Source organism: Micropterus dolomieu, linkage group LG07 (assembly GCF_021292245.1).
Source record: "Micropterus dolomieu isolate WLL.071019.BEF.003 ecotype Adirondacks linkage group LG07, ASM2129224v1, whole genome shotgun sequence".
In the NCBI taxonomy this organism is placed as follows: domain Eukaryota; kingdom Metazoa; phylum Chordata; class Actinopteri; order Centrarchiformes; family Centrarchidae; genus Micropterus; species Micropterus dolomieu.
In genome coordinates this window covers 14,353,328-14,371,011 of record NC_060156.1, presented here as the reverse complement: position 1 = coordinate 14,371,011, position 17,684 = coordinate 14,353,328, and the positions used below count along the sequence as shown (strand labels likewise).

Sequence of the window (17,684 nt, the reverse complement as noted above, 5' to 3'; positions counted from 1 at the left end):
TCCTGTCAGTGTAACCTTCAGGTGATAGATATGCTCCTCAGTGTCCAGGTCAATGCGACGGGCCCTCTTCTTGATGGACATGACTGAGAGGCCGACGTCGATGCTGCCATGAAGTTTGCCTTTTTGGATCTAAGGCAAGTGATGAACACATTTTAAAGTTAGCCAAATCCTTGGTAAATTTTGTGCACATATCTCATCCGTAATTACATTCACGACAAACTTCTTTCACAACGTTAAGTCTGAAGAAACCAAAGAATCCTCCACGCTGTTGATCACTTGTACTCACTTTAACATGTCGTTTCTTCAGAGCTTTATCAGGGAAAATTTGTTGATTGAAATTGAAAATTGATTAGCTGATTGATTGAAGAAATTTAAATGTCAACTATCCCAACCAGGGCTAATGTATGCCAGAGGCTACTTCTGCAGTTAACAGTCGGTACTTGGAAATATTATGGAGTATCTTAGCTAATTTGAAAATATATCTATTTTTTTAAAACAACTACAAGTATTATGATTACAAATTGGTGTAATGCTGATCCTTGGTATATTAACCATCACAATTACAGATTAATAAGTCAGTTGTAACACATGTTTTAAATAAGGATTGCATAAAAGCTAGTCAGCATAGAGACATTTAAATGTTAAAGTATTGAAAAATGGTTGAAATGTCCACCTTCACCACAGCTGGTGGTTATACAAACGTAATGTGAAACTAATTTAAAAAAAGTCTAGACTATGTACTGTAACGACATCCACTCTTATGTCAGTAACAGTGATAAATAGCATCTAGTATAAACAAACACATTTAGAAGATGAATGTGGGTATGTACGTCAGGCCAGATAGATACAGTAGACAGACAGACAGACAGATAGATAGATAGTGTCATTTACATTAACACTTGTTAATGAAATGAGTACAAGCGATCCACAGTCATCTGTTACATTTCCACTTTAAAATTCTAGCTTTCCTGCAAAGTGACATGCCGTGTTGAAACACATCACGACTCGTGTTGCAGATGTTTCTGCTGACTCATTGCCAAGCCAAGCTGATGTCAGGCCAGGCTGCCCTGTTTCTGCCTGTGGGCTATAGTCAGGTTTACTTACATCAATGGGGGACTTGGAATACTTCAGGATACCATTGTCCAGAACAAAAAAACGCTGCGGAGAGAAAAAGCACAACAATAATGTGTTGAAGAACAGAATGTGTAAATGTGTTAAACAACAGATAGGGCAGACATTGAAGATAGATCCCATTGTGGATTCAATGCAAATGCAAAGCTGTCTTTAGTTTATTCTCTCTAAATTTGCTGTAGGACACTGGCTCTGTGAGTTCTGCGGTGCTGTGCGTTCAAATATGCTAATAACAGGGACTGGTTTTCACTGGTGCTCAAGTGCTTTGAAAAAACAGTAGTTAAGCTGATGCTGAAGGTGGAGACTTCAAAGGAAATATCCAGTATGCTTGCGGAAGAGGCCCAGTGAGGGTAACTAAGTGCATGAAAAGGGGAACTTCACTAGACAGCAAACTGTTTAACATTCTAGCAAACTCAAAGTGTTTTTCTAGTAACAAAAGCTTCCGCATCTCACTTTGCCTGTGGATCTTAGTCTATGATCTTACCTTGTGCCAGCCTTTCAGGGGCCATTTCCGCTTCTTCAACATAAAACCCTCGTGTTTATCGGGCCTCTGGACGTTGCTCTGACCGATTTTCAGCCCCTCAATGATTTCCCAGCTGTCTGCCTCCTAGAGAGGAATAAAAATACAGCGAAGTGTCAGAACTAATCCACTCACTCCTCCAGAATAAGAAGAAAAACAGAAGATACACTTGCTGTACTGACAAGAAAAGATGCCCCTGTAAAGTCCACAGTCTGACAGACAGAAGAAAACATGAATACAGTTCTTTATTCTTTTCCCTTGTGCTACACATTTAGAGAAATAATGCCCCATTCAAATTCCTCCTGCTCCCTCAGCATTTCCACCCCATTAGCTTTCTCCTGACAGTGCTCTTCCTGCTGCTACTGGGTCTGTAAATCAAAGTGACGTCTCTGGATTTTAGGGATGGCAGGGTGAGGCAAGATAGGTAAGAGTCAACCAACTGGGGGGCGGAGGGGGGGGGCATAGGAATCACAGGATCACAGCAAAATGTCTAAGAACAGATAAGGATCATCACCATCCGGCTGCATTGGCCTGACATGATCCATTCAGCGTCTGTCAGAAGTTATTTTGTATGCAAGCAAGACATTTTTTACTTACATGCTTACTTTCTTTACACCTGTCTCATCTACATTTATGTTAGCAGGGCTGCGACACCATAAGCAATTAGTTTACTAACTGGTTGTTAAGGTTCTTGGTCAACTAAAATTAGTTTTGGATCATCTTGGTACCCAAACACTTTACCTTAAGTTCCCTTTAATAAGTAGTATGTTAAGATTTAATAAACTAATGTAGTTGTAAGCAGATATAAGTGTTTATTAATATGTGTAAACAACTATAACTCCTCCTGTGGGCACTCATAAGTAGAGACTGCTGCATAAATGACAATATGTTAAAACACAATCGTAATAAGGCAGGGCTTTACAGTGACTTGCATTTTCCCCTAAAAATAGATATGTGCAAAACGCAAAAATTATTTATGAGCACAAAATCCTGGCGGGTTGGTTGCTCTGTGGGCCGATTGAGCAGCCCATTATACAAAAACAAGAGCGAGAGAGATGGCCACTTTGATTACCCACACCTTGATTACCCACATGAATTCTGATATCAACCCACACCTTCCTCCTCAAGATACCTAATACCAGTTCAACTGTTAGTCGAGGTTCTGCAGCTGACGCGGTAAAACAATAGGGAGCCAGGACGTTATTGTGCCAATATGTGCTCCTTCAAGTAACCTCCTCCTGAGAGCAACACGTTCACTTTACTAAAGTTACTGTTACAAATATTGTTAAGTAATCTTGTTTACAATAAGTGTAGGTTGTGTGGGTGTGTTTGTATACTGCTAAAACATGCAACATAGGTTGAGCTTGTTGAACGTGTCCTTAATCATTGCAACAGCGTTTTCACTTGTTTATCCCAAAAATCTACTGATCGACTCCAGACTGTCCAGACCTCAGCTGCCAGGCTTTTAACCAGAACAAAGAAATATGACCACATTACCCCTGTGTTAGCTTCATTACACTGGCTCCCAGTATGTTTTAGAATTGACTTTAAAATTTTTTTGATCACTTTTAAAGCTCTTCATGGCCTCTCGCCTTGTTATATTTCTGACCTTTTAGTCCCATACATACCAGCACGTACCTTGAGATCCTCGGGCAGAGGTCTGTTGTCTGTTCCAGAGTCTCGACTGAAAACTAAAGGGGACAGAGCGTTTGCTGTCAGGGCCCCGAGGCTCTGGAAGAGCCTGCTCGAGGAAATCAGGTCGGCTGAGTCAGTGAACTCTTTTAAGTCCCTTCTTAAAACATACTTTTATAGGAGAGCCTTTCCCGATCTTATTTGACTTTATTTTATCCCTTTTATTTTATTCTATGTTTATCTTAAACGTGCATTTTAGTCTTTTCAATGTTTTCTTGCTTTTATCTTGTATTGTTTTTGTATTATTACTATTACTAGTACTATTTGTATTATTATTATTATTGTATATTACACTTGTAAAAGCACTTTATAACTTGTTTTTGAAAAGTGCTCTACAAATAAAGATTATTATTATTATTATTATTAGTGTTACCCTGAAATTGTTTTGTATGGTCTTTTTACGAGGAATGGGCAATAACAGTTAATTGTTTTTAGAGAAGTTTGAATCAAATCTATCTCCTGAAAACATATTTTCCTCCTTCAGCTTCTTACAATAATGGTGAGGTCCTACATAAACACTACGTTTTCTGCCAGCGTGAGTGGGCAGGGCTCATTTAGAAAAAGGTGATGTTTAGCAACAACTTTAATCAAAATCTGTTGTTGACAGCTGTTAGGATTGTTTGCTAATGTTGCCAGACTACTGTGAATAACACCTGATCACACCACACCCACACAGTCCTGATGAAGCAAATGTTAAAAAAGCTCAAAAAAGTTTTTCCCCGCAAATTTAACTTTGATTGTTACTTATTTGATCATTAATATTTAACATGACAGAAAAATACTTTAAACAAGCCCTATGGAATAGGCCTGTGACTGTATTGTGTTCAACATGTAGCTGGAGGAAGCAACCGTGTAAACAATATGGCAACAAGAGTCAAGAAAAGTTGAGTGGAAACTTTTACTCACAACACAACTAATCCTCTGACTTTATTGCATTATGGTCTACCAGTGTTGTTGTAAAAAGCATTAACACTGTGTACTGTCTGCAGCAACATCTCAACATGACACGCACTCATCTATTTTTGGCCTGTTATCCATCAGGTTAAGTACAATATTAAATAAAATATATTAACTGATATAATATTAAAGGGAATGCACCTAAATAAAAGTAACATTGAGGAAGTAGGTCAGATTTTAAATTTCATTCTTGAATCTGCCTTTTAGGAAAAACCCACAACATAACATTCACAAACTTATCTGGAAAACCAAATAACAGCCTGTGGCTCTCTTCTGCACAGTGTGACGCTGCGACCCTCAAGACTCGCTGGTGTACGTTACGACACCCGACCTTGGACTGCAGGAAACTTAACAAAAGGAGACAACAGCTTGTTTAATCTAATGACCAGGAGAACAGATCTGTCTGGTAATGAGGTCATGTTTCTCCACCGGTGACAGCCCCTTCTTTCAGTGGCCCTGTACAACTGAGGAAGTGGAGGAGCTCGACTTCATTAGCAAAATGTCCCTCACCATTCAAAGCAATCATATCATAAAAGGTAGCGGTCCACTCATTACAGTGGACACGATTAGGTCATTATCAGTTGAACTACTCCACTGCATAATGTTGCCTGTGAGATGATCAAAACATCACCGCTTCTTTATATTGAACATAACACTCCCTGACAACAAGCAGCAGCCTGTGAGAAACCCTTCAGACAAACATCCTGTGTGTTATATGCAGCATTACAAACACACTTTCAACTGGCTGTAAATTGATAAATCAATACTACACTAAATAAAGAATGACTCGTCCTGCAAATATTGCAATTCAATGCACTTTCTTGGGCACCGTTTTAAGATCCGAACCATCAATGATATAAATCAACAAACTCCTCATGGGGATCAGTCCACACAACCTCTGGCTCCACGTAAACACCAACGTCTATGCCAGATATCGGTTTATATGGAAATTACTGCTACAGTCAGAGAATTTGCTTTCGTTATTTGACCCTGAAAACAGAATTGAATTACGACAAAGTGATTTCCTGCACTCTGCTCACATTCATTGATCTCATTGCAGAATAATTTAAAGCTGAATGAGCTGGTCCCTCTTGGTGAGTTTACCCCTTTAATGAAGGATCTTGTGGCAGGCTACTTACTTCAGAGGCTGTTTGCTTTTCTACGTCAAGATTTAAAAAGGTTTGATCGATTGTTCTTATGATACTGGATAACTTTGACTTGATTAAGGTTTTTGCTTTTGTACTTTTCATTTCCATGTCCCCCTTGAAAAAAACTTGACATGGTTAGATGCCAGTATTTCTTTTTTAAATGACAGCGATCAGTCAAAAGACTTGTATTATCCCTATCATCAACTAAGTCAACATAACAGTCTGCCCGTGTCAGTTTCATAGGCCGAGTCTTATGGTACCCACCACCTGCAGTGACACTCTTTTAATGCTGCCATGAATCAAACTATTACAGGTTAAGGTCTCCCTGAGCAGGAGAAGGACAAACACTCCTTGGAGACGCCTCAGCCTAAATCAGCGCTATAAATATCAGTGCATTTCTGATGACAAGTTTCTCTTACACATCTGCTTCTCCCACAGTGTAATGGTCTCTAATGCCGCTGACTGCTGAAATACTGAAGGACTTTTATGAAACACAGCCAATATCAGTTTATTTCCTAGTTTACCCTTAGTCTATTCACAGTGCAATAAAACACAATAATGCAATAAAAAGAGTGATAAAAAAACGAAACAGATCCCTTTGATCTTGGAAATTCTAAATCAAAGGGGCTTATATAATCATTGATTACCCAAAAGAAAAAAAATAAAGGCTAGAAAATTTGTTGTATTGAGCAACATTCAGTCGCAATTTAGAGAGGACAGCTACATAAGCCAAGGACAGCTCTAACTCATTTAATATTTCACATTATGTGGAGATAACAAATTAATTATCTTGTTATCTCAGCATAACGGGCTCATGTTCTATTGTTACAACAGACAACAGTTTTCTTTAGATAGCAAAATACATATCTTGCTTTCACAGGAAAACAACAGGTGGTTTTCTTGAGATAATGACTTAATTATCTCATGATGTTGAGAAAACCACCTGTTATTTTTTCAAGATCTGTATCCCATTACAAGGAAAGCTGCAATCAGTTTGTCCATTGACGGCAAAATTAATCTATTTTAATAATTGTTTTGATTTCGAGGTCATTTTTTTGCTGAATATTTGTCAGTTCAAGCTTCTCAAATGTGAGGATTTGTTGACTTTCTCTGTTTTATATTATTGTAAATCGAATATTTTAGGTTTTGGACTGTTAGATGGACAAAACAAGACATTTGAAGATGTCCTCTTGGAATCGGGAAAAATGCAATTGTTTTTCACAATTTTCTTACATTTTAGACTAAAAGATGTTATTGATTGTCGAAGAACAAAGCAAAACCTTTATTTTAATGGAAACTGGTGGTTGCCTTGAACGCCCTGTTGTGTACGCAAGTGCACTAAGCTTCACTGACATTTTAATATGGCCCTGCATCTGTCTACCTGCCTGTCACCTGTTTGTTGCCAGTCTGCCTGCCTGTAAGCTCATTTATGCACAATAAATTCTTGAGCTGTACGAGTCTGACTATGTCTGTGTGCCCCGGCACACCCAACCTGACAATGGATTAATCAAGAAAATAATCAGAAAACTACCTTATAGTGAAAATAATTGTTTGGTTTCAGCCCTAGTTGCAAACAACTTTGTTATCTTGAGATAACAAGAGAATTAACTCGAGATTACAGATAAAATACAACAACTGCAACTATGGCTAACTATAGTTTTTATTTATACAAGGCTGAAACCTGAGTGGCTCAAGTTTCAGCAACGACTAACCATAAACATATAGCACACAACCTTTTAAGACCCTCTGATGACTTTTCAACGGCTCTTTAAAGAGCGTCCATTATCAGTTTTACCTAATTATTTTTTTGTTCCATATGACTCAACTCAAACTTACAGAAAGTGAAAATGTGAAAAATGTGTTTGTTACATCATAATAAAACCGGTTTTCGACTTGAGAACAGGAAACTGACTGTACCATCATGTATGTGCTTGACTATCACTATTTACTTTGTGAAAAGTAGGCTGGTCCTCACTAGCAACAACAAGAACTATATTCAGTCATTTTTATTCATCAAGTTCTCCTGCAAAAGCTGCCTCAGCATATCACTTATCTGCTCAAATTCGAAAACCACTGCTCATGAGAACAGATCCCAGGACTGTGACTCTAGAATCCACTTAGGTAAACACTGAACTTGGGAAAACTGCCTTCCACTGCTCTGTGCCTTATAAATAAAATGAATTATTTATCTCTCATCCCACTGACTTTAAACTTTAACTTTGAATCTAATTAGTGACGTTTGTCTCTGTTACCTGAGTAAATAAAGGTTATGAATGAGGGTAGATGGTGGCTAGGTGTGGGGAGGGACAACAGGTGAAGGTAGTGGAGAAATGGAGGTGGTTGATGCCTGCGGCAATCTGTGAGTGTAAATTGATAAAACTCTAAATAACCTCTTTATACTTTAAGTGACCTTCATTCAATCTTAAGAGTTAAGACATTCCAAGTTTTTTATAACTTGCCTTATTGCTAAGTAGCTGTGTATTCTCTACAAAATACTAAATACTAAATAATTAAAATTGCAACCCACAGTATGTGGTCTCCTGTTGTACTTCCGTAAGAATATACCGTGTAAGAATATACTGCACTGTGAAACCCGATTCCTCAATAGCAAAACTAACATGTTCCTACAACGTCTTCCACAAACCTCACTGAACAATGATATTCCAGCAACTAATAACCACAGAGGAATTGTTGGAAGGATGGATTTTACCGCAATGTCTAGATGGCTCAGCACTAAAGCTAAGTGTATGAGGGTGGGCTGCCACATGGATGAGAAGTTAACACCCCAAGAGACTGTGCATCAGCACAGTCTCATGCTCAGATTCAGGCCTACAGTCCACATGTGTGACATGCTGATCTGTAGGAGAGATACTGCGGCTGATTCAGTGAAAAGATATTTGGATAACTAAGGGAGAAAAAAAATCTTCACTCATGGTCCACTTACAAGCTTTTGGACCTTGGGTTGAGTTTTTTTGCCAACTGAAAATAGCAAGAAAAAGGAATAGAAAAAAGGCCGATGTATAAAAGAGACCATATGTAGACCAGCAGTATTTATATAATAACAAATGGTTTTAATCTATGTTCTTTAGAACACAATCTTAACACAATTAAATACATTTGTTTTTTAAATGATGATAATGAAAGGAAAACATTCATTTAGCAAGTGGTTCCAACATCTATACATTGTGATGAGAGGGGCCCAACCTTGTTTTCTATTCAGTCCATATTCTAGACCAATAACTAGTTATCCTTGGAGAAAATTACATTATCACTTTGGTTTCAATCTGACTCTGAATCTAAACCACATCTCCTCATATTAAGCAATATAGAGTTAAAAGCAGTTAAGGTGGTTTATGTCAGGCAGAAGATCATGGCAAAATATGCATAGAAAGACTGGCAGCACTTGGACAGGCTGTGTCATGGATTTTTACACATTTAATTTTCCTGGTATTTTTTGTTCTCTATCAAGATCATCTCAATTGGTCTGTTGGTGCTGAAAAAAAAAAATTATCAGACATGTTAAACCTGCACATTAGATACTATGATAATGTGTTATATAATGAACACATTTCATTTCTTAAATTTAATTTTTAAGAAACAATGGTTTATGCAGTTGTCAGTGCAAGTGCTTCATTATTCTTTTATCTACAGTAACATCACTGTGTTCTGTTCATGAAAACAGCCACTATCTGATCTTAGAACTGATAATCACATAATTGATTTCTCCACTCTCATAAATCAAAAAGGGACCTTTCTTAAATATTTGCCACGAAAGCGAGTGATATGACCTATTCCCCCTTCTATCTTAAAGCTGAAAGCATCTTATCTAACCAGGAAACGACAAGCAGCAAGAAAAGAAATTGATAGTTGCAGCGACATCCTGAATCAACGTGTGTGTAGGTGTGTGTGTGTGTGTGTGTGTGTGTTTGTGTGTGCTTACTGTAGATGGTGCCTCTAATTGCTCTCATGAGGGTCTCCAGAGTGAACAGTAGTCGTCAGCAGAGGGGAAAGTGACATGTATTGATTTGAAAATGGGGGCTGGATCTCATTAGGGCTTTCCCCCAACAAAATCCCATTTTTTTCCCCTTAAAAAAAAAAGGAGACCCGGTCAAGCTAGCCAAGGTCTTCTCTCAGCATCTACTGTGCCTCCTCAGGATGTCCCTGGGGAAGATGTACTGTACCGCATATTTTCTACAGCGGTCCACCAACATAATATCACTGACAACTCCCTGCAGAGAACACACTAAGCAGACAGGGATGTAGGAAAACACTATCATTGAGACTAATATATAATGAAAGTGCAGGTAATAATGTCAATAAAGATCAGAGACACTTAAGTATGCTGGATACATCCTGATAAATCAGTCAGCAATGTTTTCAGATTCACTTGTAAAATAATCTATTTTAGAATACAAATTTATGAAAGTCTATTTTTGACCTTGGGAGGAGTAGTTCAATCAAGCTTCACACATGATGAGCACATCACAAGATTTGCCCAGTCAACATGATGATCATGTAATTTGATTGAAAGCTCCAGAGCAGCTACTAAATGGATCTTTCTAAATGACTGTTCCCAAGGTCAAGAATTAACTTTTAATCCCAGGTTTTAAGCCAACATGAAAGTGAAAAATGGAAACTGGGCAAACTCCATATCCTAAGGAAGGTCGTGTGATATAATCAAAAGGTCCAGAACAGCTACTAAAAACAGCTTGTGTTGAGATTGTGTTGCCAGTGATTACAATATTACTAGCTTTCCATTTTGGTTGCAAAGGCAGACACAGCCTTACACCAACATGTAGGGATAACCGAAATTAAAAACACATACTTCTTCCTAAACAACCGTAACATATCAGTCGGCAAATTATTATTTTTTATGTGGTTGAAGTGTAATTACAGGGCAAGAATCTGCACTTTAAGCAGTTTTTAATGATTGTTTAATCTCAATTGACTTTGGAGATTCTGCTTTCTTATCCTTTTACATCTTACAGCAGCATTTGACACAGTGTCCTCATTTCTCCCCTTGAGCACAACGTGGGGATTAAATGCACTGTCTTAGAATGGTTTAGGTCATATTAGTCAGGCAGAGATTTTAGAGTGAGTTTCGGTGGCTCCATTTCATCCTTTGTGTCCCTCACATGTAGAGTTCCCCAGGGTTCGATTCTTCGGTCAATTCTTTTCTCCCTTTATTTGCTTCTCCTTGGATCAATCTTAAAAAAACATAACATCAGTTTCCATTTTTACGCACATAATTAGCAAATCTTCTTGCCCATTAAAATAAATGGTAGTAGCTTGTTTTAATGATCTCAAAACATTTTTTTTATGATATCAAAGATTGTTTTAATGATATCAAAGCCTGGACGGCCTTACATTTTTTTTTATTTTAATTAGAGTAAAACTGAGGTTATGATATTTCGACCCTGTGGTGCTTCTGATGCCTTTCAAAAGGACCTGGGCCCTTTGGAACCTTATGTTAGGTCTGTTAAAAAAAAAACCTTAGCGTTAAAATGGACTGTGATTTTAAACTGGATCAATTCTGTTGTAAAAGCTGGTTTCTTTCCACTTAGGCTTCTTACTAAGCTAAAGACCTTTTTATCCTTCACTGATTTCAAGTGGGTTTTACATGCATTTATCACAACACGCCTTGATTATTGAAATGCAGGTGTTTGCCAGGCCTCCCTCTCTTGACTACAACTGGTTTAAAATGCTGCTGCTCGTCTCCTTATTGGAACTCGTAAGCGAGACCACATCAACCCTGTTCTTGCCTCCCTTCACTGGCTCCCAGTTCATTTTAGGATTGATTTTAAGACTCTCAAGGTTGTTTTTAAGCGCTTCAAATGCTAGCTTGCTATTACATGGTCGTATTTGCTTTTTATTTATTGATTGATTGATTGATTGATGTCAATGTACAGCACTTTGGTCAACCTGGTTGTTTTTAAATGTGCTTTATAAATAACGTTGGACTGGATTTGATTGGAGTCCTCTGCAGCGCTGTTTTGTAGTGTATTCATTAAAGTACATAACTAAACCCTGCAACACCCACTGTTTCACTTGGGAATATGTCACATTATGGAGGCTAAACATACTTTCGTTCCGTTTCTTAAAACAGGGTACCCCCAGGATTCTCAAAGTTAAATTTAAGACTTTTTAAGACCTTTTTAATACCACCTAGGATGAAATTTAATACCAACTTTACTGCTGTTTAATAGAAAATCTGTATTAATTTTAAGCCTAACGAAGTTACATGAATTTAATAAAACATTTTATTATAATATATTCATATTTAACATACTATAGCTTGGGGTGTGTTTGTACTTTGATAAGATAAAATGAATCAAGGACGTCACTTTGTGTTGAAAAATGGCGCGGGCAAGGGTTCAGATTAGGGGTGTGACGATACACTTAGCTCACATGAACAATTCACAATATTGCTTCACGAGAACAAGACAAGAAGATATTGTAACACTATTTGATGAAATATTCAATGCTGAAATATATTTAAATGGGAGTCTGGGGGTCCCCTAGAAAATTTTGAGCACTAAACACTTAATTTCCTGCATTCTAGAGTCATTTTCTGCACCAATTTATGGTAGAATTATCTTTATTTAAATAAAGTGATTCAGATTTGTTTCTTTTATCTTTAAATTGCATTGCATGTTTTCTTATTGTGCAAATAAACCTTTCTCAAAGTATTTTCATTAGTTTTTTTTTAACATTTCTTGTTGCAAGCCATCTTTCAGAACATATTTAACAAATGGTTTAAAAAAAAGTGATGGTCCCCAGTATCCCCAGCGTAAATGACACCCATGAAATGCGTGAAATCAAAAATACTAACAAATTGTGTGGTATGAGTTGTTGCAATTAGTTACACCTTGGCTAGATAAGTTAATGTAATATAATATGCCAATAGCTTCAGTCATTATTCATCCTGTTCTGTTTTTCTAAAGCATCTAAAGGCTGCTTGAAATATAGTATCATACAATATTGGCTTGAAAGCAGCGGGGATAAGGAGTTGGGCTTCGGTTTGTTTTTGTTCTGGTGATCGGCGCAAGTTTAATGTGCATTAGTTTGATGTTTCCATTCCTATAACGTTATCCTACAACAGCAGCGCAACGCTGACACACAGACATGGTCCTCGTCTCATACACAGCTGCCTCTTCGTTGCTGTTGTAACTTTCACTGACCAGTAACCTTCAGCACGTCTTCCAGCTCTGCTTTTCCATTAGTGCTCGCCACAGTGTGACCAGCTCGCACGCCGTTCAGCTTGTTGCGCTAACCCCAGCGCCACTGCCCTCATCCTCGGCCGCCAACTTGTTCGTATCTCTGGCTTTCTGAATTTCACTTGCCCATTCTGAGTCGTTGAGCTAACGTTAGTAACACGTCAGAGACGTTTTCTTTCCTTTTCTAACAACTGACTGATTAAAAATACTTTTAAGACCCCGCGGGTATACTGTAAAATGTACTGAGACATGTCCTTTCCTTAATTTTTATAATGGCTATGAGCTAAAACTGTTAGAACAAAAGAGTAACTCTAACTGTGTTTTTGAACAACACACCTGCCTTTGTAGATGATACATCAAGTGTCTGCATCACCCACAGGTACTCCACGGCATCATTTAGCTAATACTGCTAAGTCATAACACAAAACAGCTGCAACAATCAAGAACTAATTACCAGTTAAATTCTTGATGTGCTGCTGATTCTTTCAATTTGCTGATGACTATATTGAGGTCTTGATAAAGCAGGTGTACAACATCAAGGGAATCTACTAGACAAAGACTTCATTTGTTGCTATCTTGGTGGCTACCTCTTTGGCTAGTACCTAACTTCATTAAACACACTAAAAGAGATGAATAAGAGAAGTGCCAACAGATAACCTTGCTCTCAGATTAAGCTGGCTTTAAGATTATGGAGCATCTGGGAAATGGGTTGAACCTTTTCACCCATGAAGGCACTGTTATCAGAAGCAAGTACGCGACATGAAAGAAAGGAACAATGAACAGAAGAGTTGTAAGGATTAACTGCCTACATCATCAAGCAGCAGGCCATCGTCTGCGTGCTTCAAACAGGCCGCATTTTTCAAACAACTCCCTTTTCTGCTCACAGAGCCATCTCCCACAGACACAAGCTGGTCTCCCACACAGCATACCATAGTGTGCCACATGTTCAGTGGAGCACCAGACCTACGCCTGTCCCTGAATGAAATATTCATCCTTCAGTGCAGACGGAAAAGCTGTGATGTCAGAGATTCCAGTTTCAGTGTCCTGTTTCTGTGCGGCCAGAGTGACACAGCAGCTCAGTGAGGTAAAGAGGGCTGATGGCTTCAGGTGGCTCACTGCCGGGGTTAAGTTTAAGCACTTGTCCTGTGAACTGTGAAATAAGAGTGTATCTCATTGTTTGCCATGCCTCTGCAAGGTTTTTCATTACTAACCAGGGAGTTAGGGCTGCCCTGCCTTGGCTGATTAGTCATCTAGTGAGTTGATAAGGTTTTTTAGGGTGGATAGTTAATTAGTCTTTTTACTAATGGACTTTTCACAGGGAATAAAGTATTAATCATTAGTCATTGTCAGAGGAGATTGTTCTGTATGCCTGAATTCATATGCAGAGGGAAAATAGAGAACCAATTTGGCAAATTTAACTTATCAATTAGTTGAAGGAATCCCATGAATTTTTGCCAGATTGCTTGTTGTTCAATTTTAGAGGGGTCACAACACCTGATTATTTGCCATAACGATCAATAATCTGCCTATTGGACAATTAGATGGATTTCTGGCATGTCTGAAATTTTGGAGCAATATTGGTGTGACTACCGAAGTCTTGACTGAGACTGTGCTGTGAGAGAAATAAAACTGACCTTCACTGCAGGACTGGCAAAAGATATAGTCTGAAACTTCAACAGCCATCTGTCAATATATGTCTTTTTTCATCCTGCTTTGAGTTAACAGTAGAATTTATGATGTAATGCTGCATTTCTGTTTTTAGCAAGATTGGAGAAGATGCAGTCATCTTGTTTGAACCACGTTCTGACCGGTCAGTCTGTACAGCGTAAGCACAGAGGCTATGTGTTTTGCTGTGCAGAGAGGCAGATTAAAACAAGATTAAAAACATACAGTATCTGTACTGCTTTAGTCAACAAAGAAAGAATTTAGTCAAGGGCAGCCGTACAAGGAATCCACTAACTGCACACACAAAACACACGCAGGGTCTGTGGAGAAAAACTGGGACAGCTCCATTCGTTTAACTTCAAATGGTGATGCTGGCTGCTGCTTTTTTAAAAACTGACTAGGTCATCACATAATACTTTTGACTGTTTTTGTTTCACACTAAAACTGCTGAAATATTTCCTGACAGGCCCATTTCCCTTCTATCTGTCTGTTATCCTGTTGCATAAACTGTCTCACAAGAGGATGGCACTGACATAAGACTGCAGCAACCCAAAATAATATTCTCTCCTCCCTATATTGCCTCTGCTCAAGTCATATTCATTTAAAGCAGCTATCACTTGAAACTACAATTAGATGGATTCCTCCCATGCCCTGGCAATTACCTGCCGGCTGTCGCGCTGGGAGGAGGAAGAGGAGGAGGCGCTCTTGTGAACCGGTGTGGAGGTCTTGTTGACTGGTGTGGAGCTCCTCTCCTCAGAGCTCATGGTGCGGCTATGGGGGCCTCGATGGTAATGTTGGTGGTGAGACATGGTGAGCGCCGGTTGGGCTCCGTTGACCTTCCTCAGCACTGGGCTCCGCAGATCAGGAACATCCTCTGACACGCTCTCACACTCACTGCTTTTAGTTCATCTGAAAAACAAATGGGTCAGGAAGTTTTACTATGGCATCTATCTACTTCTCCTTCCCCATTCCATTGCAGAACTGTTGTTTATACTTGACACAACGTCACACTGTTACTAATCAAACAATGCTTAGTCTAGTTTAGTCCTTGAAGAAATGAGCCTCTCCTAGGCTTTCAGAACTATCCTCCATCAATATCAATGTTAATGTAAATGACAGATGCTCAGTCGAGCCCTGAGCTATTCTTTGAAGCAGAGGTTGCATTATATTTGCTATGAGATTGGTGCAGGAAATCATCCCATTTGAGAAACAGAAACCTGAGAAATTGTATCAATTTTCTTAAAATTAGTTTTGCTTGATAAATGACGGAAACAATTAACAAAGTAGTTGCTGATTATTTTTATGTTGAGTGATGAATCAAGTAATGGACTCATCATTTCAGCTGTAACCTGTACTGACTAACTGTGCGCCGCCCACCAACTTCAGTTAGTTGATCTACAGCAGAGGTCACTAATAGGCGGACCGTGGTCCGGATCCGGACCCAGCCGCTGTCCTGTCCAGACAGCCAACCTACAGCTGATTTATTATTGAGAATTACTACCTCGTGATGGAGCATTTCTGTTTTAACCCGCGCAGCTTTTGTAGCATTTACTGTACTGGTTTAGTGGCCCAGGAAACTCACAGACCAATCGCATGTGCTCCAATCGTCTCATGTGATGCTGCTCAGCCAATCAAATCTGTGCATTCCGATGCTTGCGAGTCGAGTCCGCGAGATTCACCAGAGACATTTTGGAAACACACGAATTGAGGAGACAAAAGGGGAAAGAGATTTCACATGGCTTTTAATCAAGAATGTACAGATTTTTGCATGTACATTCCTCCCACGGGCAGTTCAAAACCAGATTATCTCATAGATCTCCAATGCTAGCTGTCAGGACTAACTAGAGCTCAAGTTTCTCACTGAACAAGAGAAAGTAGGAAAGAGGTTTATAAGAGGGAATGAAAGAGAAGACGAGGCATTACAGCTATTCATTTGATGTGTTGAGTGTTTATTATAAAATTGGTTAAGACTACACTTCAAGCTACACTTTTTATTTCATTTTCTCTAAAAAGCACTTTATTTTAGTTCATTTAAATTTAGAATTTATTATTAGAGTAGTTTTTATTTATTATCCCTCCAGTTTGATGTGAAAACTGACAGTAAATATTCTTGAAACATAATTTGATTTGACAGTCCGTTGTTGACTAAAAACATATGTTGATACAACTATACGTTATGGTACTGAATGATAACGCAAGTTAGTCGTTTTGATTTTCCGGACCTTTGCTTCGGTAAATTTTCTCTAACTGGACCTCTTTGAATTCTAATTGAATACCCCTGTTCTACAGCAAATGAATGAGTGAACGAATGAACTATTTAGATATTCGATAAGCCATTTAGGTAATTTTACCCAAATTTTGTAAGTTCCAGCTTTTCAACTGGGAGAACTGGCTGCTTTTCTTTGTCTTACAGTAAAGTAAATTGGATAGAGTTTATGACTGTTGCTCATGCAAAAACAAGACATCTGATGATGATGATGAAATATTTTCACAGGCATTTACAAGCTTTTTTCACTGTTTTCTGATATTTTATGATTAATCAATAATGAAAATAATCTTTGGTTTCAACCAAGCAGTAACCTCCGGGTCTAAAAAGTGAAGCAAATGCGGAATAGCCTGAAACCGGTATTCTTTCAAATGTCCAGCAGGGGGCGAATCCCCTGGTTGCAAAAAGAAGTTCGATTGCTTTGGACTTAACAATTCTACTTCTCACTTGATTTATTAACTCAGAGAACACTTTCCTTGTGAGTTTCTGGTCTCACTCACTGGAGTCTTTTTTGATACAGCACGATATTCATTTAGTTAATTATGGTCCCATTTAGAGGAAATTAACCCTTGTGTTATCTTCGGGTCAAATTTGACCTGTTTTGAAATTCTTTTGTATGAAAAATATGGTTTTATTTCATAAAATTACACCAAAATAACATGGATGCTTCCACACTACGCTCTAAACAAACAAACAAAATGATCACTACTTTCACTGAATTGTGGGTATTTTATTCAAATGTGTTCCATATTTGGTCTTCCCGGGTCAGATTTGACCCGGTGTTGCAAAAGGGTCAATAAGTCACGGTGTTTTGGTTTTCAGCAGATGAAACCCCCCCACACACACACACATACACACACACATACACCCCCCCCACACACACCCACCCACCCACCACCCACACACCCACCCACCACCCACACACCCACCCACACACCCACCACACACCCCACCCACACCCACCCCACACCCACCCCACACACCCACGCGCCCCCACACACAAAACTTCAAAGATACAAAACTTCAAAGCTACAGTACATGTAAACTTGTTCTTTTCACACCTTTGAAATGCCTTTCAAAACAAAAAC

The 17,684-nt window shown here is 38.7% G+C and overlaps 1 protein-coding gene across 3 annotated transcripts in view; it reads right to left on the bottom strand.

Annotated features, from left to right (window-relative positions):
• osbpl6 (oxysterol binding protein-like 6) overlaps positions 1 to 17,684 on the bottom strand; it is a 53,207-nt gene that overhangs the window by 18,130 nt on the left and 17,393 nt on the right. For all 3 annotated transcript variants that reach the window (XM_046053901.1, XM_046053904.1, XM_046053903.1), the window contains exons 2-5: positions 14,993 to 15,239; positions 1,616 to 1,738; positions 1,105 to 1,158; positions 16 to 129 (exon numbers count right to left, since the gene is read on the bottom strand). In XM_046053901.1, coding sequence (XP_045909857.1) covers positions 16 to 129; positions 1,105 to 1,158; positions 1,616 to 1,738; positions 14,993 to 15,139 — 438 coding nt within the window. In that variant the 5' untranslated portion in view covers positions 15,140 to 15,239. The remainder of the gene's footprint in view (positions 1 to 15; positions 130 to 1,104; positions 1,159 to 1,615; positions 1,739 to 14,992; positions 15,240 to 17,684) is intronic.